A 26,698-nucleotide genomic window follows, 5' to 3' on the forward strand; every position below is an offset into this window, starting at 1 on the left:
GACCCCCCCGCCAAGTGCATGAATTTCATGCACCAGGCCAACAGTACTTACATATTTCTTAAAACTCCTCATTAAAGTATTACTTTATTTAAGAAGTCTACACTTTGAAAGTATAATATAAGGAAATACAAGCACCTAAATTAGACTGGACATCTTTTCACTTCATGTCAAAGTGCTCTTAATCTCAGCTCAGCTTAACCATGGTCTTCACTCACATCTGTACACAAACTTGAAGGTCATTGCTTATTTATATTGATTATTATTTATAGCTCATTTTTAATATTAAAGGTGACTTAATATTAACTGGTCCTTAAAGTGCAGATATAAAATAGTGGATTCTTTTTCCTATTTAAATTAGGAAGTCTTTAAATTAGATGTAACATCAAGTGTATTAACTCACAGAAAGAGTCTGTGTATATAAAATAATTATCAAAGTATCTCTTTTATTTTTCCTGATTAATTTCATTCCCAAATAAATAAATACCGACTCTCATGTAGAAAATAATATATACAGAAATAGCATCCATGTGTCTTAATGTCTCTGGAAATACTCTAAACTCAGCAACAAATTGAAATCATGTCTTTTTCTTGGTAAAATACATACAATTAAGACCGACCCTAAAGCTATAATTAAGATGACCATGTACCCCATATTTTCTAATTTCTTGTCATTATAATCTTTCCAATAAAGACAACTGATAGATACATAGATAAATGTTATTTAATTATATGGCTCTGACCATCTTTCCTCATATATTAATAAGAAAAAAAAATATTTGATCGGATTATGACCCTCCCTCTTTTGGTTGAGAAAATATGGCCACCACTAACTATAATAAAAAACTGTGCTCCATCCCTGAGGGCTTGGGGTTCTGCAAATAAAAGGGAGGCTTCTCCTCTATGCTTAAAACTCCTCACCACTGTGTGCAACTCCAGGTATCCCGGGGTGATGGTGCTGGGGGAAAGTGCTCAACCTTGGGGAAGAATCCTGTGGAGATGTAGAGCTGAACAATGGCTTTTCAGGCTTCTTCATAGTAGTCGGAGACGACATATCTGCAAAGGAAGAGGGAAAAACCCACGCTTTAGGACTTTCTTAAGCTACAAGGCTCATCTTAACACAATAGATCTAACTCCCAACATTTTATTATTTTTTGTGAGTTTGGCTCTTTTACAAAGTATATATTGAGGGTCAAAAGTCCAGTTATGTTGGAGCTTTGGGATATGTGTCAGAAACTATCTCCATTGCCTCCTTAGAATTATCACCAGAATGACTCCTACTAGTAAGCAAATCTTCAACTTCTGAAAAACTAAATATCATGTTTCCATTGGCCCCTTGGTTCACTTCAAGGTCTTTTTTAACCTCAGCATTTTATTGTTAGATTTATACGATTCAGGGGTTTGTCTTTTGACTTGCTGACGACACTGTGGAAAAAAACAGAGGCAAACCTGGTGCAAATGTGAGAAACAACCTTTGGGTGCACTGGTAAGTATATTATTGATTTAACATCTTTTATGGAAAACTCATTACTTATATAGCAAAAAAGAAAAAAAAATTCCTTCATTTGCTCATTCTGCAAATATTTATTAGGTTTCTCTCTCTGCCAAGTAAAGTAAGGATGTTAAGGGGGGAAAAAGCAATGGCTGCTGGAGGGATAGATACTCTGTGTCCATGGAGAGAAAAATGAAAGGAAGGAAACAGTGGTCAGCAGTTCAGAGGGAGTCAGTGTGTTGAGAGCAGAGGTGTGTGGTGCTTGTGACTACTTCTCCACCCCGCTGCACAGGGCAGGGATCGTCCCGGCCGGAGTGGCTCAGTGGTTGAGCGTTGATCTATGAACCAGGAGGTCACAGTTCGAGTTGTGGGCTTGATTCCCAGTGGGGGGAGCATGCAGGAGGTTGCTGATCAATGATTCTCTCTCATTATTGATGTTTCTATCTCTCCCTCTCCCTTCCTCTCTGAAATCAATAAAAATATTTTTTTTAATGTGGATGGGGATGACATACTCAGAGAAAAGCAATGTTCCAAGGAAGGGGGCCATAAAACACGCAAGGAGTACAAATAGTCTGTGGGGTGAAGTACAGAGATAAAGGAAGGAAGCGAGCCGCTGGCAAGACCCACATGCTAAGGGGCCATGGGTTTCGTATATAAATGTCTGGAATGCTTACCCTGATGAGGGAAAGCTATTAATGGGTGAGCTATGATCACATTGAGAGCTTAGAGCAATCTGTCCAGAAACTACATGGAGAATGAATTAGCCAAAATGGAGATAGCAATCATGGAGACCGTGTAAGAAGATAGATTAATTAATATCTTCATTCATAAATATTTATTGAAGGACTAATTCATTCCAGACACTGTGCTAGTTGCTGAGGACCTAATAGTAGAAACTGAGTAGATTCTACTATTAGTGAGGGGCTATGGACAAGTGAAAAGGAATTATAAAACAGTGTAAAAGGTGCCATATTAGGAGAAGTATTCAGGGATGCATTCATTCAATCACTCACCCATTCCACAAATATTTAATACTGCCCAAAGATAGATCATGAAAACTTGAAATTAGAGTGGCAACAGAGCTAATGCCATAGATCAGCTATTCTCAACCCGTGTGCCTCAAGAATTGTTAAAACATGCAATACCTGACTACTTAGTCAGGGGCACGGACCTCTTTTCCCTCAGATTGTCAAATAAAAAATGACAACAACCAACACAACAGTAGCCATCAAGTATGAATGAATCAAAACTATACCTACTTTTTTTTTTGTCAGATAGACAAAAAATAAATTATTTGGTGTGCTGAGGAATTTTAGTAAATTAGCTTATGTGTGCCATGAGATGAAAAAGTTTGAAAATCACTGTCATAGATAATGAAAAGACTTAACCCAATTCAATTAATAACTGATGTAGAAGGTCATCATCTTAGGTGAATAAAAATTTAATTACATTAAGGAATTCAGGAGAAAACCCCAGTTGGTCAGAGATATGGGCCCTGTTTCAATACCTGGAATAGTGTTGATTTTTATCAGCATTATAAATATATAGTAAAATATTCTAAAAATCATGTAAGTTATAAGGCTTATATTTTTATTATCAAAAATTTCTATACATACACAAGTAGAATAGTAATGGATACTCATGTGGTCACCACCCGCTTCAATCAATCTCATTTTACCTTTACCCCATGTATCTTCTCCCCCTGTATTACTTTAAAGCAATTCCTAGGAATCGTATGATTTCACCTATAAATAATTCAGTTTGTATCTCTAAAAAATAAACTTTTATTACAAGAAAAAACCCCAAAATTTCATCACACATTATATATTTATATAATATGCATTTTTAATTAATACATTTTTAACAGAAAAAATAAAAGACTACATGTTACGTACTATTAGTATAAGAAATTAATATCATATGATTTATCATTTGAAAAATTACCTAAACTCTGGTAAAAACATCTAATAAAGTTAAATATGTGTTTTTAGCACACTGAAAGTTAAAGAATGTATATGCTGCTGGAAATTAAAGGTGGATGTACTACTGTATAAACAGTAGAGATCACAGTCTACAAAAAAAAGATGGGTGTATGGGTAGCCATAAGCTATAATTTGTGACTAACTGGCTATCACTAACCTATCAGAACTTTGATGAGAAAGTGAACCATTTTCTTATATCTGAGTTAAAAAGAAAAAACAAAAAAAAATCGTTAATGAAACTATAGCAATTAAGTGCTGTTACAAAAAGAGAGAAAATTTTAAAATAATTTAAAAATAAAGAAATTTCATTTCAGCTAACTTACTTTCAAAATGCCAAAAATAGCTATGTGATTTTAAAAGGCAACACTACAAAAATATGCGTTTTGACCAGATCAAAGGTAATCATAGGCATATACACTGTTTGAGGCTGAAAAACATCCATTTCATCCTTTACTTTATATATAGATGATGTAATAAGTTTCCCTCCCAAATTTTTATTTAAAATGAACTCTTAGAAAAAAAACCTGGTAACTTTCTATTGCTTTACCTGTGCTTAAATAAACATTTCAAATACAATTAACTTATGTGAATCAGTTTCTAAAGACTCCCTCCTGTAAATAATAAAGCATTCACTATACATCTTGGTCCCTTGTGTAAATAATAAAGCATTTTCTGTACATTTAAAAACAATTAAATATGACCAACGCTTGGGAAGCAGAGTAAGTTTAATTTCAGTTATGTCATTTCTGGAGAAGATCAATCAAAGCTATTGCTACTGTAACTATCAGAATTTTTATTAAGCCCAGACAAATTCACATATGTACTAGTATCTCTTCGTAAAGGGCACATAAATCAAGGGTGTTTGTACCGAAATTTAAGAATATTGGCGGATATGTAACTTTTAAAAAATGAAGCCTTCACGTTTTCTTAGTGAAAATGATACACTTTGTTGTATTAAGTAATTATTATAGGTCAGTTTATATTTCTGGTTTTCTTTTAGGTTATGCACCTTCATGTTCAGAACACATAGGAAAATTATAGAGGCCAATGCAGCAGAAACAGAATAAAAGTCACTGTCCATGTGTAAAAGGGACTATGGATCGTCTCCTCCTTAAACAAACAAACAAAAAAAATGAACTTGCAATAATAAAAATAATAATGAGACGGTCCACTGGCCACACTGAAACAATTTTAAAAAAAATAAAGAATGATAGTATTAGAAAGTAGGCTTAACTTCCTTTGTTTCCCCATTAAATAAAATTAATTTGGAGCCCATTAGTCAGTAAAGATATACTGGTGCACAGAACATTCAAGTCACTATGCTAAGTACTTCGGAGGACACAAATTAAACCCTCCCCTCAATGAGAAAAAAAAAAAAAAACTTTCTGGGCAGAAGAGGGAATAAAAATAAAAGGTCAATTATCTGAGAGAAATATGGGTAGAGTTTCTAGCTATTACATTTTAATCATAAATCAAACCAGTATTGTTTTGATTTTAATTTTATTTTGAATGTCTGCAGTCTAATAGACCTCATGCCAAACTGAAAAATGATATCGTTTCTATTTTTAATGCACTCATATGCTATAGGAAAAAATGTTTGAGGAATAAATATATAGGAGAGATGTTTTTAAGTGACCTTTCTGTGAAGAAAAACAAATGTCATGCTTTTCACAATCCATTGTCCCCTGAACAGGAAGAATAATACATAAAAAGATTAGGTTGAAAATAAGTTGGATAATAATAAAGCTGAATAATATATAAATATACAATAAGGTGAATAATAACAAATACATTATAACGTATAAGTTGAATAATACATGAAATAACGAAGCTGAAGGAGAGGGAAAATGATAAGAAAAAGATTAGCTGGTGGGTCTGTTGGTGGGAAGGAGGCAGGAGTTACTGGTGGCTTATGGGAAAGAAGCAAAGGCCAGTGAGGGCTTGAAATCAGAGAAAGAAATTCAATATGATTTAGAAAGTAAGAATTTATAAATGAATTCATTTTAGAAGAAAAAAGGTTCCAAAAGCTGTATTTTTTTTCTGTCTTTGCAGCTTCCACTAGGCTGTGTGTACTTGGCTGAGTCAAGATTTTTCTTCCAACTCCCCCTCCCAGGTTTTCCTCAACATGGTTCATTATAGACACAGTTACTGAAATTCTCTCCTTCAAATTATCTTCCTCATTTTAAGGTTTATCATGGCACTGCATTTTTTTAAATACATTTTTATTGATTTCAGAGAGGAAGTGAGAGAGACAGACAGAAAGAGAAAGAGAGAGAGAAACATTAATGATGAGAGAAAATCATTGATCGGCTGCCTCCTGCACACCCCACACTGGGGATTCCCTGACTGGGAATGGAACCGTGAGCTCCTGGTTCGTAGGTCAGTGCTCAACCACTGAGCCACGCCAGCCAGGCGGAACCACATTTTTATGTAAGTTTTTCCTTATCGTTCCATATTATTTAAACTTTAGCTAAACGAATTTGCTTATGACCTCCTGGGGGAGGAAGGAACCAGGAGGAATGTGCTTCTAACTCTGTCCTTTTCCTTGCATATGACATTCCCTCCAGCTAAAAATTATATGTCTCTTTACCCTCCTATTCTAGCTATAAAACAATATTTTATCCACTGAACCAACCTGATTCATTTTCTCCATAAGTAATCCTTCCTAGGAACTTGGGAGATCTAGATCTCCGGAATGATCTTGTGTTTGTGTCTTACATCACTCGATGGCTTTTTCATTATCATTTTGTACTTGTTTAATCCATATATATATATGTTAAGTTGACTAAATGGTTGATCCTACAGAAGATAATTTTATCAAAGACACAAACATATGTGCAGGCTGGAAGAACAGGCTAAGAACATGGAAAGCATTTTTAGAAATCCAGGATTGAAAGAAGGTAGAATAGGTAGAGCAGACTCGGTGTCTAGACAGTTTATTTTAGAATCTCTTGCATGTTGATGAGGCTGCATGGCGGAATGATAACTAGCAGTGTAGGATGAGTGAAATAACCATGGTCGATATATGTTAAAATGCATGTTGCATGAATAGATACCACCAGAGGAGAAGTCACTGAATGGATAGCAGAGAAAAAACAAAATCAGTCAGTGAGTTTCTAATAAGTGTGACAAACTATGGAGAGGCATAAAGTTCAAGATGTTAAATAAGACCACCTGCTCCTTGTCCTGATGATGCTCACAGTTCAGCAGAGAAGATAGACATTAAATATAAAAACGCATTAAATAGTTACCATCATGATCATATAAGACTACAGAAAGGATTCTTCTTAATGACAGAAGATGAGAAAGGCTATTCTTTAAAAAAAAAAAGCAACATTTACACTGATAGTATTCGTCATCAATGCCTACACCTATACTTAGATTTATCATTAGAAAATCAGTGATGGCTTTAGAAACCAACTGTACAGTTCAATGCATAATAAAAAAATCACCATGTCAGAAAATGTTCAACGAGGCTCCTCGTATAAGCAGAGTTGATTCGTTTAGACTGAAGCACACCTTTAAATAAGTATTTTTGCAAAATCAAATTATCACGTAATTTTTCCTAGCTATACTATAATTTTTTTGGCACTGAGACTTATATACATCCTAAGCCCTGATGTGTCATTCATCTCACAGCATCACTTCAAAGAGATAAAGGCTTAAGCAAAAAAATAGATCGACTCATCTCCCAACAAGGTAATCGCATCTACAAAGGAAGAGAGTTGCTGTGAAACTCAGCGTATGTACCCGACTCATCGGCAGCTTGCACAAATGGCGCTCCAGATGTATATCTGCTCGAGTCAGCCCAAGGCAACAATTTTGATCAATTCTAATGTGATAAAATGCTGCAGGGAAAGGGTGCAGAAACGTGTTTACGTCAGCCCTTAATTAAACTGTTGTTCACTTCCAAAGAACCTTAGGAAACACTAATGAGACATGAGTTTTGGCAATTTCTTCATCAAAGCAAAGACCCCTTCCTCAGTCTGTAGCAGGCTGTCATCCGAGTCGCTCCCGGGATAAATGTCACATGGCACTCCAGGCAGTTAGACACCTGTTAGGATAACTTCACTGAAGTCAACTAGCGATCGAGGGCAAGCTCAAACAGCCACCTTAACACCTGCCTGTCTGGGACACCTGCTCGTTTTTAACACAGAGCAGAGCAATATGTTGGCTTTTTCAATATGCTTAAATAGATTGAGGTTACAAATCACATTTCTATAGACTACACAGAAAAACACATCATTTTCTCTCTTTTTTAATTTCTATTCTTCTTCCCTGTAATGACACTTACGGTACACAGCTATTTCAAATTAACTATGTAGGAACACACAGAATTCTTGAATTTTTGGAAGCCATTATTTCAGCATAGCTTAACACTAAATTAAAATATATGAACTGGACCATTCCTATGATTTAGAAAATGTATTTTTTATCTGTTTAACAAAGAAGCAAATTGCCTCAGAATCTCAATCCTTTTACATATGTCTTGTCTTTCTTACTTACATGCCATACATGTAAGCAAGTCTAATTGAACTTTTATACGTACAAGCCACCATTTGCTGGTTTCTCTTACTTTTCCAGTTCTTTAAAGTATCTTTTGTTACAAAGTGCTTAAAAAGATATAATCATAATTTAAAATATTTTCTTTCCTCTTGACGTTATCAAGCTGCTTACAAGACGTTACTGGATTCATTTTGGCAGAAGAAAACTCAAGGTGCAATGAAAATAGCAGGGGAACTTCTGTTACCTTTGCCCCTTCGGTGGGAGCATGATATAGACCAAGGAGCAAAAGCGCACATGTGAGAACATTTAGCATACAGACAGTCCAGTGACTGGGATTTGACAAGAATATATCATATTGACTAGTCTTACTAAGTTAATACCTCTTCTAGTTTTCTAGGTTTCTTTCTTTTTCAGACGTTTTAGATTTTTGATAGTTTTAAAAAGTTTTACAGATGTACAAAAACTCTGGACATAGAAGAGTTCTTCAGAGACAAGAGACCAAACTCATTGTTGAATGATGGCAAAGGTGGTCAACACATCCATTACCTCCCTGAGACTCTGCCAAGCAACACAAAACACTGAGAGTGAAAACCAAACTTCAGCTAAGCTGGGGAGTCTCTGCTTTCCATTAAAATGTTGCCGTGGAAGCTTGAAGACAACATGAAAAATGACTGGATATCTGCATAAAGTAATAATACTATTTATAATAACGGAGACACTACCAAGTCTAGTGTGCAGGACGAGTTCAAGAGCTAGACATCTGATACTTTTGCTTCAGGCCATAAATCCTGAATCCGTCCTGAGACAAGGGAACAGCTTGGGCCCTGTGCCCAGAGGACACTGAGAAGGCAGGGAAGATGCTCCGCCAGCTGAATGCTAAAAAGGACCATGGTTTCCCTTCTTCTGTTTTTGCCTTGCGGTACATCCTCTTGAGGAGAGGGAAGTTTAAACGTTTACATCAAGTTTACATAAGCATTATGCAAAACACTACAATGATCAAGCCTAGAAGATCCCAGCCCAAAGCTTTGCTTCATTTATTTCTATCGGTGTCCCTGTGGGGAACCACACTGATCCTTAACGGGAACAAGTTTTGCCGACAGATAAAGGACTGATGGTGGGGAAGCATTCTGAGGGAGTGTGTCCTCGAGGAGGATGGAAGTAGACCACGTAGGCTATACCTTTTCTAGAAAGCTTTGCACCATCCCTGAGGCGGTGCCATCTTCATTTCCTTCATAGTAAGATGGAGTTGTCCTGGTTCATGGGGAGAAATGATGTGGTGTGATGCCCAGTGGTTAAATGAAATATAAAATGGTGAAAAAGAGGTACATGAGCAGAATCACAAGACCACAGAGACACTGTTATTTAAGTACTAGAGGCCCGGAGCATGAAATTTGTGCATGGGGGGAAGGGGGGGCGGAGGAGGGGGTGTGCAGAGCGGGTGTCCCTCAGCCCAGCCTGCACCCTCTCCAATCTGTGACCCCTCTAGGGATGTCCGACTGCCCGTTTAGGCCCGATCCCACCAGACATCCCTCTCACAATCCAGGACTGCTGGCTCCCAACTGCTTGCCTACCTGCTTGCCTGATTGCCCCTAACCGCTTCTGCCTGCCAGCCTGATCACTCCCTAACCACTCCCCTGACAGCTTGATCAATGCCTAACTGCTCCCCTGCCAGCCCAATCGCCCCTAACTGCCCTCCCCTTCAGGCCAGGTCACCCCTAACTGCTCTCCCATGATGGCCTGGTCACCCCTAACTGCTGTCCCCTGCAGGCCTGGTCACTCCCAACTGCCCTCCCCTGCCAGCCTGGTCACCCCCAACTGCCCTCCCCTGCTGGCCTGGTCACCCCTAACTGCTCTCCCCTGCAGGCCATCTTGTGGCAGCCATCTTGTGTCCACATGGGGGCGGCCATCTTTGACCACATGGGGGCGGCCATCTTGTGTGTTGGAGTGATGGTCAATTTGCATATTACTATTTTATTAGATAGGATATTTGGGGGAACATGTTTCAAAATTATTTATAGCCTACAGCTACATTTAAATATTATAGGTAAACTACTCAGGCACTGCTAGTTGGAATGTAAATTGATAAGACGTTGAGGGTTCTGTGCCAATACTTAGCAAAAGCCTTAGAAATGGCCAAAACATTTAACTCAGTAATTCTACAGTAGGAATGCATTAATTCCTTAACAAAGTTTCACTAAGCATCTACTGATGACTTCATGCCAGGCAGTATGCTAGGTACCAGGGAGTAAGAACAGAATTAGATAGAAATAAAATAATTATATTTAAGCACAAAGATTTGATCATACAAAAACTTGGAAACTAGTTAAACATCTATGAGCAAAGCAGACTTTTAAAATCTATAATATAGCCAAAGAGTGGCATAGTATGCAGTCATTATAAAGTGGAAATTGAATGACATGGCAAAATGCTATTATATTGTAAATGTAAAACAAAAAAAGAAAATAATTTACAAACAGCATATATCACATAAGCCCAATTTAGTGCAAAAATACGCGTAAGAAATTCATTAAAAAAACATTGAAAATAAACTGGCATGTAATACAGTCAATTATTAACAGAAGTTATCTCCATATTATAGGTTTAGAGGTAATTTTTATTTTCTTCTTTACATTTTATAGTTTGCTCTTCCAAATCCCCCACACAAAAAAAGTCTTACTTTACAATAAAAAATTGCAAAATATATATTTTGTGAGGAGAAAATAGAATCTTATAAATAGTTCCCAATGATGGATGAACAATATTGGACCTTGTTACTGTGCCCAACATTACACTTTAAGAAAAAAATACCTCCATCAGTCTTAGGCATTGGATGTTGCCAAAATATAAAATGAAATACTTAAATGTAATATTTGCAATTTAATTGGCTAACACGAAAAATGTATTTTTGAGAATACAAGCAAAGAAGAGAATATCTGAAATTTGTTTCTAAGTTCTCTTCTAGATGTAAAATTTTATGATTGTATGGTAAAAGCGACTTAGTCCTTTCTACACACTCCATGTTAACAAAAAACTCTGAATGTTACAACAAGACATATGGACTTAATCCCACTACAGTAGCTTGATGATAATGCCAGATGATTAAGAAAATAATTAACTGCTATGTTAAGAAAGTATTATATATATATATACATATATATATATATGTGTGTGTGTGTGTGTGTGTGTGTGTGTGTGTACTTTATAGTACACATTTATCATACTCTAAAATAATTGGGAAAAGAGCAGTCTATATTAGAAGGGGATAAATGATCTTCAATTAGATTTCTCACTCAACCTTTTCAACAAAATGAAATCAGTTATTTTTAAAAGAAGAAAATGTAGTTGTCTTCATGTTAAAAATAAAAATTCTTGCTTTATCATTGAATGATTTAATCTCAACTATACTTAAGCATATTGCTGTATTCTTCAACAACTTGAAACATTTTGTCATAGTTTTAAGTGCGTATTCCAACCCAGGCACAGTAAGTGGCAGGTTACTACAAGTCTCTACTATCACATCTCTATAAAAAAAAAAAGTCTCCAGGCTACACCTACAACCAATACAAAGTTAAAGCTCAAACCCCTTTGAAGCTTACAAACACCTTCCTTGAGACATTAAAAGAAAGTTGTGTGTGTTTTTTTTTAAAAAAAAAAAACCCACCTTGAATAACTAAGAACAGTGTTTAAAAAAAGTGAATACTGAATAAGAGAACTGCTTTTTAGAAACACTTCAAAATGCTTTTGCCCATTAAGAATTTTATTTTAACAAATTCAGAAAACCTATTTTAAAAGGAGGAAAAACACCAAACAATTATGCAGGATTTGGAGTATATTTTAGTCACTTATTAAATACGGGCATAGGTAAATAGCTTCTATTCACTGTGCCCCTAGGGAAAACCTCTTGGCTATAGAGGCTTATTAGTTAGTGTTAAGCATCTGAGAGCCGTGGACTATAAAATAAAATCAATACCGCAACCTTAACTGTAAAAGTCAGAAAGATACTGGAAGAGTTCTAATTTAACAAGATTACAGATGAGTTTTGAAAGGAGAACATTTGGGGAAAAGCCATGCATTTAGAAACATTTATGCTACAAGACATCTCAAGGTCTGTTGGTACTAATGCTGTTATTATCTACACTGGTATGGTTAGGGTTGATTTAACTGATGTGTTACTTTAGTGGATTTACAGTAAAGTCCTAGAAATGATCTGGAACTTACTTCAAATAAAATCATTAAACTGAGGTGGTAAACTAATTGCTTGGGAGCAATTATGATTTGATGTGGTTTAGTGTGGTAGCGGGGGGGGGGGGGGGAATCACAAAAATTTTAAGGTCATCAGTTCAGCAGCTCAATGTAAATATGATTACTCTGTACAATATTCCATTTCTCTTAATGGAAAAATAGTCAAAACTGGTATAAATGGTAGTGTTTAAGTTCAACCTAAATCTATATTTTTCCTCTAACAAATGTAAATGAAGAAAATAGAACATTCTGTCAATGAAATTACTCTGATGGCATATTTATTATCCTAATGGCTTTGAAAATCGTGAAATTGATCAGTAACAAAACCTCTATTTAGTAATGGACCAATTACATTTGTGAGATAATGTCAATGAAACAGAATATTGTCACAGGATAATGGTCTCCTATTGCTGCATCCCTAGTCATTTAGAGAAAATAAATGTGGCCGTCTGGCTGAGTCATTTATTTTCAAAGTAGGAGACACTGATCCCATAACAAGGTTCTGTTATAATAACTCAATTTCTATCAATCATTTGTTGTACCAGAGTCGCGCAAGACAGGACATGTTATTTGTAAGAACTGTGCATTCCTCAGGTATAAGGCAAAACATATGGTGCCTCCAAGCACATAAACAGCCCAATTATTCTGTTATTCTAAGACAATATTTAAAATAAACATTTACAAATAATTAAGAACGTGAAAAACTTTCTGAATTTTCAAAAAGATCCATGTTAATGAAAGCTTAAAGACTCAAGCCCTAAAGACCTACAAATCTTTGCCTCATATTAAATCCTGAATACTGGAACATGAAGGAACCTTAGTAGCCAACTTTGTTATTTCACAGGTGAGAAAATTCACAGGTTACTGAAATTAAGTGATTTGTTAAGGCCACACCAGCATTTATAGTTTTCTGCTCACCATTATAGTGCTTTAGGCCAAAGGCGAAATATCAGAACAGAACTAAAAGAAAAACATACATATTACAATAAATATATAATCAATTTTTATACTTTGACATACACATTGCTCATTTTAAACTAGATGTATGTCACATGCCACTAGTAAAGATATTCTAGACTTTGGGGTTATTTAATAACAACATCACTAAATCATAAACAAATCCTTAACCTGAGTCTAGCCCAAGGTCTGCACTCATGAATCCCTGGAGTCTGTGGACTGCTCAGGTATTATGTGCATTTATTTCTATTGAAGTACCACATATTAGAAAAACACTGTGATAGAGGTTTAGGATAACAGAAAAAAACCATAAACATAACATCACAAGGACTTGCTTAGAAGGCAGTGTATGTAGTAATAATGAACATGGGTTTTGCAGCTGAAGGCGCAAAGGTTCCCAGTCTACCTCTCCTACTTATTGGCGGTGTGATCAAATTTCTCAATCACTGTAGTGATCAGTTTAATGAGCGGGTAAAATGTGTTTTTTAAATAGAGTTTAAAAGAAAAAGAATATGTAAAGTTTTAACCCAGTCCTGAGAGGTAGTAAGTGCTCAATCAATGGTAGCCACAAATGGCAGGAAGGTCTAGTTTTCCTCATTTATATATATTTGCTGGAAAAAAATTAATGTATGTGGTTTCTTCAACAAATAAATGATTTAGAAAAAGAGTTAATATAAATATGGTTAGTAGAGAAAAAAGCTAATATAACTTTCATAGGTTAAAAAGTGACTGAAAATACAAATATGATATGTAACCCATTTTGGTTTTTTGTTGTTGTTGTTGTTGTTGTTTTAATTTATTTATTGATTATGGTATCACATAATTGTCCTCATCCCCCCATTCCCATCCCAAACCCCATTTTGGATCCTCATTTTAACAAAACAACCTATAAGATATTCTGGGTAATTTGAACATGGATTATATATTAGATGATATTAGGGAATTGTTTTTATATTTGTTAAATTGATAATGGTATTGGGACTGCATTTTTTAAAAAGTCACCATCTGATATACTTATAAGTATTTACAAGTAAATCTCTAGGATTTACTTTAAAATACTTCAAAAAACTGGGAGATATTAAAGCAACAAGATCGGCAAAATATTGGTAACAGTTCGAGCTGGGACCTAGAGGTTCACTTTACGCTTCTCCCTACTTTTGACATTTTCCACAACAAAAAGCTTTTAAAAAATCATGCTTAAACATTCACTTCAAACCAGCCTTTCTCCACGTTTATCCATTAAAGTCACTCACATCTCCAACATTTTTTAAAGAAAACACACATTTTACCATCTCAGCATCCTGACAGTTCTTCCAGAGTCCTGAAAACTCAGGAATTCATCTCTACTCTCCCATTCTAGCTCTATAAGCTGTAATGAAATCTTCTATGCAGCTCCCTAGGAAAACTGTCCGCCTGCCAAGATTTCCTAAGCAGTGTTCGAATTCTCCTGGCCCATGTATCCCTACATAGGTAAGTCTACATATCGATTCTCTAGGTGGATGGTAGGGTAACAGGAAAAAAAATCAGCTTTAAAAAGAGCAGATCTAGGGCTCTGCTATTAATTACCTGGACACTCTGGATGGGACAGCTCTCTGAACCTCCCACTGCTCAGCTATAAAACCAATAGTTCCGCCTACACCTCGCGAAAGAGTCTAATAATCTGTGTTCTATCCATAACAACTCAATGTCTTCCCGTGTATGTTACTGGTAATAGAATAGGAGCTTTCCAAACTACTTCAAAATACACGGCAACATGACATCGCTGTATGAAAGGGTTCACAACAAAACCTTTGATCACGCCAGTGCATGGTGCACTAAGCTGGCAAAGCCTTCCTTGGGTTTCCCACTTTCCTCCTGTAGGGGCTGTTCCATCCACCTAGAGACCCAGCATGAAACAGCAAGTGGTTTTGTGTATATTTGTGTGAACTGATGATCCAGCCTGGTTTTCCTGCAAAGGCTATCATTTCAAATCATGGAGGTTCCGGCGCGCAGACCGAGCCTATCTTTTTCCCCTGGGACGTAGTATGGGCCCTTCTACAATGTACACGGGTTTGCCCCCCACAAAAGGCTCCTCTTCATGAGGATGCATGAAAGGGGCATGAACAACTGTGAATCGGTGCACAAAGTGAGGCGTTCTGATGACAGCCTTCACCCACAGCTTGTCCTTTTCCTTTGGGTTTGAGAGATGCTGGCGCTGTGATTTCCCCTACAGGGGTGTCGCAGAATGAGATGGAATGCCTGTGGCAGAGGGGTCCCCTGGAGCCTGCTCTCAGATGGCATCCTGGGCCATGGAGGTTCACTGTAAGCTCTGTCACGTGTCTAAGTTCTTGGCTTTTCATGTTTTCAATAAGAAGAAGCTAACCCCCCCAAAACAAGCTTGACAATGGTGCTCAAACATTCAATTCCAACCATCTCTGCACATTCATCCATCAAAAGCACTTGTGTGTCTCATCTTGCCTCGTTCAAAATATGATATTTAATCCTTGTGATACAAAGTCTAGGAATGCGAGGAATTGCTGGTGTTCTATCTGGTCCCCAAAGGGAGCTTAAAAATTCTTCCAGGAAGATTACTAAGCTGTTTGCCTTGCCATTTTCTAGAACTTCATTTAATATTAATGGTTCCCAGATAGTAGTTATTCAACTGTTTGTGAAAGCTGCCCATCCGCCCAGCTCCCACGGCTCTAGAGAAATCTTGAGACGATATCATTTTTCAGACTGTAATGTGGGCGAGAGCACTGTTTTCCAAAGTTTGAACCTATAGATTCTTGGATGGGGGAAAAAAAAAAAAGGTTCTGAAGTCACAAACTTAACGAACACACTCAGTCGATGTTCACTCCTGGACATTCATATCCACAGCACACAATAGTATATAAAATATTCTACGAATTCATTCATTTTTAAAATGTTTAAATTTTTGCTAATGGAGAATTTTCCAAACTTAGTTGAGTGTTCTTGTATCTAGCATATCTATTAATATTCTTTAAACGGCTGGTCTCTGATTCCAATTCTATGAATATGCTACGACACTCTTACTTACTGTTGTTTATTCCCTATACAACTGATTGATATCATGATACAAGCCAGCATTAAGACTGTCTAGCCTCCAGTGTTCCCTTGAGGTCTTTGGCTTAATTCACTGGTTATTTAATACTATACTCTTACAAAACAATGATAAAGTTTAAATTAAAATTTAGCACAAGATTGAAGACTATCTTACAAATGAGAACATTTGCAAAATGGTCAAAATTAATCTCAAGGGCTTGGAAATGTATTAAAACTTCACAAAAACAAGCTGAAGAGACTTATTATTTCTATGACAGCAGTGTAATTTTTAAAAATAGTGTTATTTTCTAGTACCTATAGCAACCAAAACATGATGCCTAAATATTGTCTATCAAGAGTCCAGTATAAATTTTTAAACTTTTTTTTTAAATATGGTTTTATTGATTTTTAGGGAGAGAGACAGAAACATCAATGAGATAGAAACATCATCGATCGGCTGCCTCCTGCACGCACCCCTCCTGGGGATTGAGCCCACAACTGGGCATGTGCCCTGACCAGGAATCGAACCATTGACCCTTTGGTTCCTGGGTCAACAACCTTTGAGCCACACCAGCCGGGCTGAACTCCTTTTAAAACTGTAATTACATACCAATACTAGTTCTTGTTAACATACCAATTAGTTGATTTCTGTGTAAAGAGTTACTTATCCTAGTGCTTAAAAGGACGCCAGTTTTTAGGCATGGAGAGAACCCCCCTCATAAATTGGTTTACATTATTTATCCTCTGTGAACCACCATTTTTCTTAACAGTAAAAATTTACATTTTTGTTTAGCAGGTTGAGGGCTGAAAATTTACTTTATTCATATTTGTGTGACCAATGCCTAGAAAAATCCCTGGCAAATAATAGGCATTTGATAAATGTTAATTGAGCCCAATTATCTTAAATCCTCAGTGTGTAGAAGTTAATAAAATATGACTCCAAAAATTATTTTGAATTTACATTTTATCTATTTAAGATTATAAATTGTTTAAATACTGGTCAGTCTGAGAAGCTGCTAAAATTTCCATTTAAAAAACCCAGCTGTATATTCCAAATATATTTACCCTATCACTAACTGTCTGTTAAATAGTGTTTTAGGAGTTTTATATTCAGACATAGAAGAATCAGTGACTATTAGAATGGCAGTGGCAAAGTGACAGTGATAAAGAATTGTTGCAAGTTTTCAAGCACAATTATTAGCATCATTAGTCTGTTAAATTCCTGGGAATTAAAATACAACTACATTTAGCCCCTTGAAAGTAACTTGAATTAGAAAAAAAAAAAAAAACAAGACCTGCCTCTTTATTCTCTCTCTTTTATCGGAAGTTGCAAAAGATGACTCTGATGATTTTGAGACAAGTACATCCACTAGGAATTGAGTCTCTGAATTGACTCTGGTGGAAAAAATTAAGGTAGACAAGACCTCAGATGACATTTCTTCTGATGTAAGAACTGAAGTAAGAGAAATTTTCAACATACATGTTGAAAAGCTAACCAAGTTTTATTCATTTAACCATTAAAATCTAAATGATGAAAAATAGTATCCAAAAAAAAGAAAAGTTTTCAACAGAGGTAAAAGCAGCTCAAATTTTAATACTGGGAAAGTCATAGAGGACTAAGCAAAAAATAATAAAAAAAAAATTACAGAATTTGGAAAAGGAATGTAACGGTGTCTATATAATCCTTGTTAGTGGGCCAGTTTTCTTTTTTCTCTTTTCTTCCCTTCTCTATCCATAAAAGGCATAAAATAAAAATATAAATATTACATAATGTAGATGCTGACAAATTTAATTTCCATCGCTACTCATCAGGAAAAATTTTAGCAAATTATATAGATTCTTACCCAATGTTTAACACTATTAAATAGTGGTTAGTTTTAAAATATTTGTGTCTATGTTCTGAAAAATTAAAAATTATAATTCTTTTATATTCAGAAAATTGTAACTTTGTGTTTTTAAAAGAAAAAGAATAGACTTAATTATGTTTGTGATATACTAAAATAAAAATATTTTTTTCATTAAATTATTAAAAATTACATGAACAGTTATCATTGCATGAATCTAGATTTCATATGAAAATTTTGCCTAATTTCTCTTAGAAATGGTCAGATCACATCCTTTATTTTTGCCTACTTGGAGTAAACCTCAATGGTTTAGGTTAGGGTTTCAGATTATAAGTAAAATGTCACAAGTAGTCCATAATTTTATTTTTATTTCTCATATTTCAAAAATCAGTTTTGCTAAGGGCTATGGCAAGAGTAGATTTTAATGCAAAGTTAACACAGCAGAATAAAGCATACCCAGGAAATAATTAATAGCAAAATTTAAATATTTCTGCCAATTACAAACACAAGCACATTTTACTCAACTAATAAGTAGTTACTGAGTACCAATTAGAGCAGGGCTTTGTGGGAGAAACAAGTATAAGACATGCACTAAAGCCATTACAAATATTGAGTGGTACTCAATATGCCCTTTAGAAAATTCCGTTCATGGCAGACAAGTGTTTCTAAAGAACATTTGAAGACGGACAAGAACAACCATGGGGCATTTTACTTTGAAAATGTAAAAAAAAGCAATTTTCTAAGAACAAAAGGACTGCATTTGGCTTAGCAAATTTATAAAGATAGTACTGTACTGCCCTCATTTTTTCATTGTGGTTGAAGTCTTCTTTCCACAATGGCTTATTGTGTACATTACAAAGTCTTCAAGGTCTTCAGAATTAAAGTGACAGAGGTTTATTTTTTAAGCCCACTTGAGAATGGATCATTCTTCCTTACTCTTAATATAATATGCCTTTACAGACTTCTCCAATAATTCTAGTCATCTTGACAAAAGAAAATCACCAAGACAATACGATGATTTTACAAAGAGAAAGAATGACAGTTTCCCTTCTACTTTTCAAGAATGTTTTATAATATGATTTGAGATTGGCTTTATTTAAAAGGCAGAGAGGGGAATCAATTCTTACAAAGTGACACTCTCTATAATAAAGAACACTACACTTATGAACAACATATCCACTCCCACACATTCACAATGTTATCACCATTAGAATCTTTTCCAGAATAATTTTCTGATGGGGAAAATATGGCTTTGTTTAGAATACACTAACAATGTCAGTAAAACAGGCAATAAAATATAAAGGGCTGAGGGTTTTGTTTACACCCTCATTTCTGCAAGTCTGATGGAAGTCCCTATTTTTTTTCTTGCCTTCACTAATAGGATTGGTGCTCTGCCCAACAATGTTTCATGTATCCAACAGTGACTGTGCCCTTACTGTGCACCAAGTGTTGTGCATGGTTACCAGGTGCTGGTTACAGCAGTATCCAAAATAGATAAAGTCCCTGACCTCATAATGCAGGCAGACTGAGACAATTAATTCCATAAAGAAATATGTAATAACATATTACGAGTACAAGGAACATACTGAATGTCAAGAGAGAAAAACAGTAAGACCTGACTGAAGTTCCTCCATGTAGGCTGCACCTGAATGAGGACAAAAAAAAATACTTTCCATGAAGAGTTAGAAAAGGAGCTTCCAGAAGACATGGCTTATAGGAAGGTCTTGGGTTTTATATTCCCAAATCTAAACAAAGCAGGGGGCTCAAGTGTAAGAAGAAGCAGATGGCACCCTCTGAGGCTGGAGGGGTGTCAAAGGAGAGACAGACAAGAAATAGGGCCTTCTGGACATACGAGGGAATTCTGATTTTCTTCTAAGAGGAATGGAAAGTTACTAAAGGATCTGAAATAGAGAAGTGATGTCATTATGAGTTTTTTTAATGTATTGATTGATTTTTAGAGAAAGAAGAAGGGAGGGAGAGAAGGAAAGAGGGAAAGAGCGAGCAAGAAAGAGGGGGAGAGAGAGAGAGAGAGAGAGAGAGAGAGAGAGAGAGAGAGAGAGATTTGTTGTTCCACTCATTTATGGATTCATTGGTTGATATGCCCTAATATTGACACTCTAACCAACTGAACTACCCAGCCAGGGCTAGCATCATTTTGTTCTATACAGATGATTTGGTCTACAGCCTAAAGAACAGATTGGAAAAAGTGTCCTTGGAGCCAAACTCTCCAGCTGGTTTTCAAGAATGTCCTTAGAATGACCTCTGTCATCTGCCATTACTTCCTTCCACGTGCACAGTGCCCAGCCGCAGGGCGCACATGGCCATTCTAACTTCCCACAGCGCTTGCCTATGTCCATGCCAGCTCCTACTTCACCAGTGAAAAATCTCAGCCTGTTAAAGGAGACCCGCTGGACTCAAAGTCCAACTCCCCCATGAAAAATTTTCACTATTCTTTAAACTCTAAGGCATTCGGTATAAAAATCTGGAGCAGCAAAAATGTATTCCTGAGTAAAGAACTGACTGGCTTTTACTGCTAAGTTATTTGTGCCCTGAGATTGCTGGACATACAGCTTCCCAACCCTCAGATACACATACCCAAGTCATGGGCTTAAAACTATTGATAAAGAGTGCTTTTACATTTTTAATAAAATACAAAACTTGATCTAAAAGACAATTTTCATTATATAAGTCCTACTTACATCCATGCACACATACCAACACAAAGTGCAGTTAGCTGATTTCTCTATTTCCAGGCTTAATAATCTCCCTCTAATTAAGGCAAACAGGCATGGGTTTGTTTGATGAAATAATTCAATAGACCAGCAAATTTTCAACCTTTTCATCTCGTAACACACATAAACTAAAATTGTGTGGCACATCAGGAGATATTTTTTGTTGACCTGACCAAAAATCAGGTATAATTTTGATTCACTCACACTGGATGGCTATTGTTGTGTTGGCTATTGTTATATTCTATTTGATAGTCTAAAAGAAAAGAGGTCAGTGTCCTGACTAAAGAGTCAGGTATTGCACGTTTTAAAAATTCTTGCAGCACACCAATTGAAAATCGCTGCAATAAACTTTAAGAATAAAATGGAGCAAAGCCTGAATTCAGAGAGCCAAATAATACCTATTTCTTAAAGTTTTATTTTCCCCCAAAGCTGACCTAGAATTGAGTCATAGTTTTATCTAGAAAGTATAACTAGGTTGACTCAGATATACAGTTTTTTACATTCCACGTTTACTTATTTTTTATGCTGTAACCACTTTCAGAAGGAATCATGGCCATTCAATGGGAACTTCCAGTAACTGGCACCTGCAAACTGATTAAGGGTTGGTTCTTCCCTAAAGTACCCCATAAAGAGAGGCAAACTGATCTAATGGAATCAAAACTCGTGTTTCTGCTGCAACCCAACCAACTTAGGTAGACAGACAATGATTAGCTGCATACATAATTGGGGGCTCTAAAAAGATCATTCTGTCTGAAAAATAAACTCAATAAACACGTAAAACATGGGACTTTTTCAAAGTTAACTTTGAAAATATTTGACAAGCACATTAGCTTAAAGCTAATTTTACTGCAGCCATTTCATGAAAAAAAAAATCCATATTGGTTCCACTATGCTATTTTGACTAAATGAAACATGAAATGAGCTGACATATTATTACAATGTTCCTAGAGGCATCTGCTTGTTACTCACCTTGATCTCTTTCATGCCATGTTCGACTTCCAGCAGCTGGTGAATTTGGAGAGGGATAAAAGTCTCCTGTAGGACTGGGCTCCATATTTTCATCTATGGATATGGTTTTGGGTCTTTTGCTGTTAAAATACAACAATAGTTATGTTAATGGGCTTTCTAGGAAGATGTGCAGCATTTGAAAGCATATAATTTGAGAAGATTCTTCCTGTGGAAATTTCCATAAACACAATAGTATCTCAGAATCATTTTGAAATAAGAGTATTCAAGACATAAACAGGGCTAACACTGTTTCCAGGTGTACATATCATTTATCGTACTATATTATATCTGTACCTACCTAACAAATATGATGTTTATTATATTTTCCTTTGAAATGTATTTCCAAAGGAATTTTAGGAGTAAAAAGTGAATTCTTAAATGAGATATGTGTACTAATTTAAAAATTGTTATTAAGATTGTCCCTGACTCTTATACTATCAATATTAATAATGTTCATTTGCATAGTACTGGATATTAACAATGTAATCCTTTATATTAATTCAAAGATAAGGTAATGGGATAGAGCAGAACATGAAGTTTGGAGTAGAAAGAACTAGCTCAGTGTCAAATGTAAGCCACTTACTACTTCTTAATAGTAAGCTTGTTAACTTTTCTAAACTTAGTTTAATCATCTATAAAATAGAAATAATAAAACCTAGTTCAAAGGGGAGTGGTTGAGAGGATTAAATGAGTTATTAAATGTAAAGCTCTTAGTTGAGTGGATAGCACTTAGAAGATGCTTATTAAGTAGTAATTATTATTGGTAACCCTATAATTAATAAAGCTTAAAATTTTTATAGTACTTTAACAATTATAAACTATTTTATATATTCTTCTCTATCTTTTCTGAAAAAATTAGGTTATTGATCATTTATTCTTGAGATCACCCATGAAAAGCAGGCCATTGCCAAATTCAAGCCACACAGTATACTTTTAAAATGATATATTTTAATCAAGAAAACATGGCTCATCTCAATTATTAAGAAAAGTATTTAGAACAGAGGTTGAAAAGCTATTTTATGGCACATGCCATATAGCTTAATATACTGCTTTCATATATCCCCACCAATACCCTATTAACCTGCTAATTGGCTATAAAAATTGTTATTTTTCCTTAAATTACAAAAGTCCCTATTCATATCTATCAGGGAAAAAACTAAAAAAAAACAACAACCTTCTGAATTAACTTAATGAAGTGACAAACAAAATGTCATAGGATTTCAGACCTGGACTGGGCCTCCAGACTCCTACACAGAAACCAATCCTCCCTTTTCTTTCACGTGGGGAGACAAATATGGAGAAATTCAGGGAGTTGCCTAGTGCATGCTAATGATGGAAACAGTCTGACACAAAGTGAGCTGTGCTCTTGCTATGTTTCCAAAACCTGGAGGCATGTGTACGTCCGGGCATATTCACAGATATGCCTATGATTAATATTTGACTCACAGCTCACCCAGCATTAACACGATGCAGAAGGAGGAAATTTCTATCCATACCAACCCACTCTGAGAGTAAGTAATAGTTCTTTCGTTTCTTTTTTATGGTTTTATGGTATCAAAAGTTAGAATATGTATTTTTAAAACCCTCCTATAATTTCATTATCCCATCTCTGAATCAGCAGTAAATACAGAAAACTTGAAATGAGGGAGAAAAGATTTTCATAAGAAAATGGACACTCTATGTTGACAATATACTGATTCATCAGACAAAACAAGAAATTACTGTTCGCTCTTTAAATTTAGAAAAATTAAATCATTTTAAGATCTCACAATGTCACAGACTATTTTAGTGATAATAAACCCAATTATCTTGCTATGCAATCTAACTATATAAAAATACACTTCGACCATAAAATTAAGCTTAGATACTAAACATACAAATGTGCATAGCCCCATAATTAATTGAAATGCCATCAACTTTCATTATAGAAATAGCATAGAAAAATAATTAGCCTGGTTTTTTTATTTTTAAAAAGTTAATTTTATAAAATGTATGTTTTGCTCTGGAATCCATGTATGCCGCTATATTTGATCATGGATATACTTAATTCTCTGGAAATGAAATGGGTCTTCATATATTGAAGATTTAACTCAAAAAGAAAACCAACAAAGCTGTACTATTTATTCACCTTTCATTCTCATTACCTCAATCCTCTTCTACCATTCTGCAATAGTGGAACATATAATGAAATCCTATGTGCAATGACTTTCTAAGCGATTTATCCCTCATTTAAATAGAAAACCTCTTTTTAAACGCCTGTGAGACTGAAAGTTAGAATAAGAAGGTCAAGAGAGAAAAATGAGAATGTCAACAGAGAACCAAAAAGTAAAGTAATCTAGCTGTAGTTCTTCTACAAAGAAGGCTGGTTAAGCCTAATCTCAGAGCGTGTAGAATTTTCATTGGTAACTGAGAGTTCACTCAATTATTAAGGAATATTGACTAACTGAAGAACTTGGCAAACTTTGGCCTAGAATAAGGCCTTTTGCTTTTAAGTGTAAGTAAATGACACGTTTTATTTTTCATGTTTCATTGTCCCCAGGCTGGGTTTTGGTATTAGGGTAAAAGTTACCAGGATGGATCAATCATCAACCAGGGTTCGTTGCCAAGGCAACATCATTTTTAAAGTTGTCAAAAGAATTAGCTAACTTGTAGAATTATAGTATTTCACCGAACAGCACAAAAGTCACCATATTCCACAGAACAGGATAAAAAATCATATAACATTTTCATAATTCCCTGGTCACTCCCCCGCCCCAATTTTTTTAAATGCTTTGAATAACCATTACTACATTTAATTTTGAAATGTCAAAATAAATTTCACCAGAAAAGATGGAAAAAAAATCTGCGTGAAATCAGCAAAAACTCTTTCACTCTTTGCTTTGTTCCCCCTATTCTGTACCCTCCTGCCTCTCTAGCTGCATACCTCCCTCCCTACCGACTTGCACACATACTTGAAAACAAGAGCAGCTTCTCTCTCAGTTACCTGCTTGGTGGAGAAGACAGCGACCGCTGAAGATTGACCCCCGAGTTCATGTCATGATAGTATGGTTGGCTTGGGATTTCTCCAATTGGAAAGTTGACTCCAGTTCCCTGGGTTATGGGTGCTGAGGAATAAAACAAATGAAACATTGGGATTGACCTTTACACTTGTCATCTTTATTCAAATGTAATAATCTAATATTTTCCAAGCCTCTGGGCAAGGAGGAAAACTCTCTTTACTTTTAAGACTCTAATATCAACCATATGCTGTGCCAGGATTTGAAAACTTCCTCCTGATACCAAAGTTCAAGTCTGCAAACTGGAGGCACTCAAGCTCTAACTATTGAGTACCTCTCCCCCAACTCCAACTCCCCAACCTTTCTCACTAACTCATTTGTATTTGCTCTAACTCTGTCACCCCACTAGTCTACGGTGCATTGGAGCAATGTGCTTTGTATGAAGCTGACTCACAAAAGTCAAATCATCGTTAAATAAATATAGAACAGTTTCATAAATAAATACCAAATAGTATTCTATAGTCAATATAGAATCAATAACTTTAAAATAAGAATGGATTAGAAATCATGATGTTGATGATTATTTGATATAAATAATTCCTGTATTATGGCAAGTAGATAAGAAAAATTTTAAAATATAAAAGAAAGCCAAGATTTTTCCCCAAAAAATAGATATTTAGGTTTCACAGGAATGGTTAGTATAACTTTTCTCAATAATTATGTTTTGTCTTCTAAAAAAGTGTTTATGCTACAATTTAATACATTATGTAAAATATGTACATGGAGTTTCATATTTTAAGGTATTTTTTGTAAAGATATCTTTTATTTTGCTGATATATCATGAACTAAGATTTTTGTATATTTGTGTTGGGTTTTGCACATTTGTTTAAATTAAAACATTTTTTCTAGACATTTTGAATAAATCTGTGAGGTTGTTGTGCTACAATGAGTACAGTCTTGGGAGCCAGAGAGCCTTTTAGTTTGAACTTACTTTACCACTTATAAGATATGTGCCTCAGTTTCCTGAACTGTAAAGTGAGAAGAATAATAACCTACCACCTATGATTATTTTGAGAATAAAAGAGGTCAAATGTGATATTATGCCTGGTACATAATAGGTATTCAATAAATATGAGTTTCTTTCCTTTCTCCCCCAAGTTTCCTCCCTTGCAGACTGAAGTGGTCAGCAAAGATAAAACAGTTCAAAAACATGCTGAGAGCAGATGAAGAGGTATAAATGAACCTACTTGCTGAAAATTTGTTCATTCAACAAGTTATTGATTGTGTCCATTACTGGCTGGTGCTGCAAGGGATACAAAATAGTCTAAGGTAGTCCTGGTCCTTGAAACATATTGGACAACAAGGTGGGCAAACAAAACACTCATGAAAACATAAATACCAACATAATGCAGACGACAATGAAACTGTCCAAATGAATGACCTGATCAATAAAATGCTGTAGGATTTCAAGGGAAGAAGAATCTAATACAAGCTTGAATGGTCCAAGGAATCTGTGGAAAAGCCATAGATGGCACTGGACCTCGGAGAGTGAATAAGGTATTGAAGGGGGGTCATTTTAAATAGGATTTACATAGGGATCAAAGTCGTGGGCAGAGATAATATACAAGGTGGAGACCACACAGGTTGGTGTCAAAGGACAGAACTTAACCCTTTGCACTCGCTTGCTTTTTTCTCGATTCCTTTATTCTACTCGGGATTTAATTTTTTAAATAGCCCAGATTTTACAAAGCGCGGCAGTAGAATAAAAAACTGGAGTTTCTTTTCATACAAACTTATTTATTTGGATTTTTTTATATTTCAAATTATTGATACATTCAAAGAGTAATTTTAATCTCTATAATTTTTCATGGTGTGATATTTTTTGAAACATTCACCCACA

The 26,698-nt window shown here is 35.5% G+C and overlaps 1 protein-coding gene across 6 annotated transcripts in view; it reads right to left on the reverse strand.

Moving 5' to 3' along the window:
- Window positions 1-26,698, reverse strand: part of NFIB (nuclear factor I B) — a 228,904-nt gene that overhangs the window by 40,002 nt on the left and 162,204 nt on the right. For all 6 annotated transcript variants that reach the window (XM_079790207.1, XM_079790208.1, XM_079790209.1 and 3 more), the window contains exons 5-7: window positions 24,786-24,906; window positions 21,764-21,882; window positions 919-1,053 (exon numbers count right to left, since the gene is read on the reverse strand). In XM_079790207.1, coding sequence (XP_079646333.1) covers window positions 919-1,053; window positions 21,764-21,882; window positions 24,786-24,906 — 375 coding nt within the window. The remainder of the gene's footprint in view (window positions 1-918; window positions 1,054-21,763; window positions 21,883-24,785; window positions 24,907-26,698) is intronic.

The sequence above is a fragment of the Cnephaeus nilssonii genome (genome assembly GCF_951640355.1).
Source record: "Cnephaeus nilssonii genome assembly, chromosome: 14".
Classification (NCBI taxonomy): domain Eukaryota; kingdom Metazoa; phylum Chordata; class Mammalia; order Chiroptera; family Vespertilionidae; genus Cnephaeus; species Cnephaeus nilssonii.